Source organism: Hyaena hyaena, unplaced genomic scaffold (assembly GCF_003009895.1).
Source record: "Hyaena hyaena isolate Hyena2069 unplaced genomic scaffold, ASM300989v1 scaffold_40, whole genome shotgun sequence".
Taxonomy (NCBI): Eukaryota; Metazoa; Chordata; class Mammalia; order Carnivora; family Hyaenidae; genus Hyaena; species Hyaena hyaena.
The window spans coordinates 4,421,495-4,427,945 of NW_024080672.1; the positions used below are offsets into that span (position 1 = coordinate 4,421,495).

The 6,451-nt window shown below is 43.4% G+C and overlaps 1 protein-coding gene across 2 annotated transcripts in view; it reads left to right on the plus strand.

Moving 5' to 3' along the window:
- Window positions 1-6,018, plus strand: part of PLEKHA8 (pleckstrin homology domain containing A8) — a 56,791-nt gene extending 50,773 nt beyond the window's left edge. Inside the window, exons 13-14 of one of the 2 annotated variants that reach the window (XR_005527973.1) lie at window positions 461-522; window positions 5,766-5,795. Coding sequence is in view for 1 of the 2 variants with exons in the window: in XM_039229875.1 (XP_039085806.1) it covers window positions 461-522; window positions 5,766-5,963 (260 nt within the window). In the remaining variant the exon portion in view is untranslated. Of the gene's footprint in view, window positions 1-460; window positions 523-5,765 lie in introns of both variants that reach the window. The other variant, XM_039229875.1, reaches the window with a different exon arrangement.
- The last annotated feature ends 433 nt before the right edge of the window (window positions 6,019-6,451 follow it).

Sequence of the window (6,451 nt, forward strand, 5' to 3'; positions counted from 1 at the left end):
GAGTTGTCAGCACAGAGCCCAATACGGGGCTCAAACCCACGAACCATGAGATCATGACCTGAGCCGAAGTCGGACACTTAACTGACAGAGCCACCCAGGCACCCCTGCATTTTTATGTTCTTATAGTGTATTTCTATTTGTATTTAGTCTAGCTTTTCCAGTATCCTCTCCCCACCTTTATATCCTGATATGTATGGGACTTTTCCCACCGTGATAATAAACTGAAGTTCAGGTACATTTACACAAGGTAAGAATGGAACTATCTGTTCTTCTTAGAAAAAAAAAATTGTGTAAGGCTTTTTCCTACTCAAGACTTTTGGGGTACATACTCTTGTAATTAGACTTTTTTCATCAGCTCGTAATACTAATAGAATCATGGTACTGTGTGCATTAGAAAGGATGTGATAGCACATCACATTCTGGTGAAATTGTGGTTCATGGCATTTTTCTTCTTTTCAAGATAATGCATATGGTAAAACATTACGGCAGCACCACGGCTGGGTAGTTCGAGGGGTTTTTGCGGTAAGTGATCTTGCCTTATGATGTTCTGATGGTCACAGCAGGGTGTGTGTGTGTGTGTGTGTGTGTGTATAGCATTTCTGTTTGCTTTGTTCTCAAGAATAGGAACATAACGTTGTCTATTTAGTGTGTAAATGTTGGCCCAAAAAAAGACATCTGGACTAGAAGACTGTTAATGTGCTTTTCCTTGTCCAACTCCACTGACCATGTGGAAATTTGCCACAGAAGTGGTTGGCTTTCAGATAAGGTACTAAAGGGTATCAGTGCAGGGGTAGGCGGGAAGCTGCCAGATACCCCCACTGATGGAAGACGAGTGGGGCCTTCAAGCTCATAGCACCCTCTGCTGCCCATTGTATTCCATCCTGTTAATTCTAAGCTTAGTCGGATTTTTTCTTTGACTGGCTAAATTGGGTGTGTCAGCAGCTAGGGCTTCTTAGACCATCATTTTCATTGTTGGAGACGTTTGTCCTTGTGTGTTTTGGCTCCTGTTACTTCGTCATTTCTTCCTTGCCAGCATGGAAAAACCTAAGAACACATGCCTAGAAACCGTAGTCTCCTGGACAGATCACTTAGCCTGCTTTGTAAAATAGCAGGAGTAGATAGGTGGCCCCTTTATGTCCTCAGTGGTACTCTGTGATTCTCCCATCTGAGGAGAGGTCAGCCTTAGTCAGGGACAGCTGTGAAAAGGCAGAGTCCCGGGTGGTGGTACACTAGCACGCACCTTAGTGCAGGTGTTCTGTGAAAGGTAGTAGGGTCAAAATAGCCTTGTATGTGTCTTTTACTAATTAAAGGATAGGACACATTATTTGCCTGAGGTAAGGACTGTTCAGGTCATGATTTATTAGGAGGCAATTAAAGAAACTGGGAAAGATACAGTGGAAGAAATAAAATGTACTGAACTGGTTTGGAAAGCCTGGAGAGGACTCGGTGCACACCCCAGCACTCACTCAGTAGGAGCTAGGCAGGTCGCAGCCACAGAGTGCTCACACTTGCCTTCAGTGTGTGTTGCATAATCATAGTAATAGCTACCGTTTGGCTGTTGGACACCTTTGTCTAGCAGGGACAGTGCCACGTACTGGTGCATTCAGCATCTTAAGTAACCTCAGGATTTACTCTCGCTGTTCTACAAGTTCAGAACTGTCCATTCGAGTCCCAGAGTCCCAGATTGAAGCTGTGGCAGAGCCTAGGCCTCAACCCGCTCTGCTGTCTCCAAGGCCACGTCGCCACTGTCTGCAGGGAAGACGACGCTGAGAGGCTGCCGCTGAGGGATTCGGCAGCGGACGCAGCTGCATTCACTCATCTCCCGGCGTGAACACTGACTGCTTGTAGGTGCCGGAAACCCCAGTTCCCTTGGTTAGATGACAAGCCTGGGACACTGAGTTGCCCTGTTCATAAGGAACGTCAGTGTGTTGTAGTTGCTGTTACAGCATAGGAGTCAGAGTTTAATCCTGAAATACTCAGGATCCAGGAGATGTTGCCAACAGAAATGAAAATGTAGGAGAAAATTTAATATAAGGGTCTTTAAAAACACTTTTTGTAAATAATTTTTTTTCTTTTGCAAGTTTCTTTTTTTTTTTCAGTGTTTATTTATTTTTAAAGGAGAGAGAGACAGAGCATGAGTGGGGGAAGAGCAGAGAGAGAGAGAGACACAGAATCCAACGCAGGCTCCAGTCTCTGAGCTGTCAGCACAGAGCGCAGCGCGGGGCTCAAACTCACGAACTGTGAGATCATGACCTGAGCCAAAGTCAGACGCTTAACCGACTGAGCCACCCAGGCGCCCCTAAAAACACTTTCTAATTTATAGCATTTTCCCCAGCATATAGGACTTGAGAATAAAAAAAAGTAGAAATCATAGAAGAATACAAAGGGAAAAATTTTAATTGTCCGTATTCTCACCACTCCATATATAATAACCATATTTAACATTTTTGTGTTTTACCTCTTACCTTTCATTTTTATATATATTTATGTATTCTTTTAAGAGTATTCTATTTAATTTTATGTTTATCTATATATCTACTTACAGGTGTTTATATTTTTATATCTAAATGTTCTACATGTAAAATTATTTTTGCATACTCTATATGCATGTACATTTTTTAATATTTAGCTTGTAATAATTTTGTATTATTTTCCTCCCACTTAACAGAGGCAATTATGGCCATTTTTAAATGCCATAAGAGTTTTTGAAAATCATTATTTTTAGTGACTGCATAATATTCCTCTAGCATGGAGATAACATGATTTATTTGCCCAGGCCTCTGTGTTAGAGATTTAAGCTGCCTCTGAGTCTGCTGTTAAAAATACGACAGCACTTGTTTATATGCATTTTTGACTAAAACATTTATTTCCTAAAAAATGGGCTCCTAGAAGTAGAATTGTTAGGGTTAATACCAAGAACTATTAGAACTTAGAATTTTGAGCACTTACTGTGTACCAAATGTTGTTTTAAGTGCTTCACATACATAAAATTGTTAACCTCACTATTCCTAAGTATATTCTCACTTTCCCTGTTACAGACAAAGAAGTCACAGAGGGGAAGTAATACACCCGAAATTATAGGGGAAGAACATTTTGAAGGTTCTTGAGAGTATTGCCAATAATTTTTAAAGTTGCTGGTTTTTAAAAAAACAGATTATGATGAGCCTTTGACAACAGCCTCTACTGCTACTCTCCACGTCACCCCTGCTTTAGAAAGTGTATTGTTCCTCAGTGTGCCACGTAATTAGCAGGGGCAGATCTGTCTGACTACTCTCAGTTCCACAGAGAAGCTCTTTTACATTCCAGCAATTTGATTAACGTACCAGCCAAACAGCAAACTTCTATCTTCAGGCAGTTGTAATTTACAGCCCTGAAACCCAGGCTATGCTCTGCCTCCAGCGTCCGCCCTACACTGGTCATTTGACCTCTTGGGTTTCCTCTTCAGTTGAGTTCTGTCGCTGGTTCGCAAGGAGACTTGACTGCACCCTAGTCCTGTAGGAACCTCTGAGAGAGACACAGTATGGGGCCCGGCTCCGGAGACGCTTTTCAAAAATTTTACTGTACCTAAATACATGTGCATAGGGCTTGATTTTTTTTTTTTTTTTCTCAAAAAGTCCAAAAGTTATAACGAAAAAATAGCAGCCCCTGCCTTCTCTCCCCTCCTTTCCAGACTTACTCCAGAGAGGCTGCCGCCTTCAGCTGCTGTGACTGTTTCTTCCAGTACCTCTGTGATCCTAAACATGTTTACTGTTCTTTCTGGCCTTATCAGTGTTAGTCATTAATGTTGACTTTCTGTTATAGATTAGAATGTAGCTCTCTTTAGACCTTACTATCACGACCTCACTTCCCCTGCCTCCCCCTTCCCAATGTAATTATAGTACGAGTTAACATGAAGAAGATGAGTCAAAATTGTATAGGGGCAGGGAGTTGTTTTTTCTTATACAGGTTTTCTGTTTTCCCCACATCATCAAATCTCAAATCACCACCATTCTGAACCCACAGATGTACCATACTCTCTTACTCTCTGTGTTGGCTGTTTTTCTTTGAGATTTCCCTTCTAGAACTTTCTAAACTCTGTGTCAGTCTTATTTGGTTGTTCAGGCCTGTTGAACTGCTGTGCCCTAGGACTCTTCCTTACAAGTTTTTCTGTACAGAATCCCCATCTCACACTAACTACCCAGGTTCTGTTACTTGTTTGTTGATCTAATCCCTTGTTTAATGTTGTCCCCTACTAGCTTCCAAAAAATGGTACAAGAGAGCTAAACTTTCGAGTTCCTGCATGCCTGAAGATGTCTTTATTCTGCCCTCCTTTACTAGAGTGGTGCTCTCTCTGGCTTGTATAGATTCCAGGTTAATAATATTCCCTCAGAATTTTGAAGGCGTTCCTCTCTTGTCCTTAAGCTTCCACTGTTACTGCTGTAGAGTCTAATGAGCTCCTGCTCCATTACATAGAAACTGTTCTGCACCCCTCTGGGTGCTTCTGGGATCTTTATCCTCACATTCTGAAATTGCATGACCTTCTCCTTTTGTCTTTATCCTTCACTATGCCAAGTACTGGGCAGGTCTTTACATCTGAAGACTCCTACCCTTCAACTCCAGGAGATTTTCTCATGTCACGTTTTAGAGAATTGCCTTCCCTTCATTCTCTGTGCTCTCCTTTGTCTTCTACCATTACTTCAGTATTTGGTATGTGCCAGAAAGTGGGCTAAGCATGTCATATGTATTCCATTCATCTTTTCAAATAAGGAAAGCGGTACCAATCCTCTTCTACAGAGGAAATGCAGGTTCTAGGAGGTTTGGCACTTTGCTTAAATTTCTCGAGCTCATATGTGAAAGTTTGGGATCCGAGTCCATGTCTCTTTAGCCCAAGCCTATGCTTTAACCACTGCGTGATAATCCCAGTCTCCCACTGCAGAAAGGGGGTGAGGTTTATTCCCAAAGACTTTTAAAGAATAAGAAAGCTCAGGAAAGAAAGTGTAGAGTAACTACAGCATTCCCAAGTCTCCAGAGGTCGCAGCAGAACCAGTCGAGTGGATGCCAGACAGCAGATTTTGGCAGCCTTACGGAACAGCTGGCCTACGAAAGGAAGAGAGCCGTCCGGGGCCTAGGAACTGTTCTGTCGGGGAAGTGGTGTGGCGTGGTGTGGTGACGTGGAGTCGATCCTAAGTTCAGATCCTGGCCCTGGCACTTATTAGCTACATAATGTTCATCTGTAAACTAGGGCTATAAACTGTACTGGGTTCTTAAACAGATTGAGTGAGATAAAATATGTTACAGCCTCAGTGCACAAGCAGACAACAAATGTTAGCTCCCTTCTCTCTGAGAAAATACTCACAGGTGCAGAGAAAATATTTCCCACATGGGGGGAAAGAGGGACAGGCAAAGAAACCTGCAGAGATGGGACACAAATAAGAGAGTGAGGTGCCATGGAAGGCTGGCCACGTGGGAACAAAGGCTGTGGGAGCACCATGCACGCAGGTGGATTCTGAAGACTCAGAGGGACGGTCTGGACCACACTGTGAATGAGAAGGAGGCTTTTCTCTGACTTTCCTCTCAACATTCCCAGATCCGTTGGCATCATTCATCCTCAACATGGCCCGAGCACATACTTGTTTTCTCAGAGTCCGTGGATTGGAAGGGTGTATTGTGGCCCTCCTCATCTATGTGTGTGTGTGAGTGTATGTGTGCACGTATGTACTCCTGCATAAGAGGAAATCGTGCAAGAGCAAGAGGCATGCGGATTCTCACGGGCGGTTCTTTTACAGTTAGCTCTGAGGGCAGCTCCGTCCTACGAAGATTTTGTGGCCGCGTTAACCATCAAGGAAGGTGACCACCGGAAAGCGGCATTTAGTGCCGGGATGCAGAGGGACCTCGGCCTTTACCTCCCTGCCATGGAAAAGCAGCTGGCGATACTGGACACTTTGTACGAGGTCCACGGACTGGAGTCAGACGAGGTGGTATGACGTCTGCGGGACCGCGCTGCCTCCTCCCTTCAGGGAATAAAGTCTGCTAACGTGTTTTGTGGCTCTGCTTAATTTCCAGCAGCAGCTTCAAACCTCTCCAGCCCCTTACTTGGTGGGATGGAGAGAAGGAGGCAAAGCCTAGTGCTTTTATATATCATTTTTTTTAATGCGTATGTGTTTTGTGTGTTTAAAAATCAAGGTGCTATATATTTCAGTTCAAAGGGCCTCCTGGAAACCAAATCAGAGCACTTATACTAGAATCGAACAGCAAGTTATAAGAGCAGATTTGACAAATGAATTCGTCGGTGTAGTGTTTTGTTTTTACCTTTTAGTTTTAAAGGGCCTCCTGAGCCCCAGCTGAAAATGAGCAAATTCTGTACCAGGGACGGTAACGCATAGCCAGTGTTTCGGTCAACTTAGACTAAAAATTGGGGGGAAGGCTAAGCCCCTTTGTTGAAGCTACTGAAATGTAGAGTTGGTATTCCTAG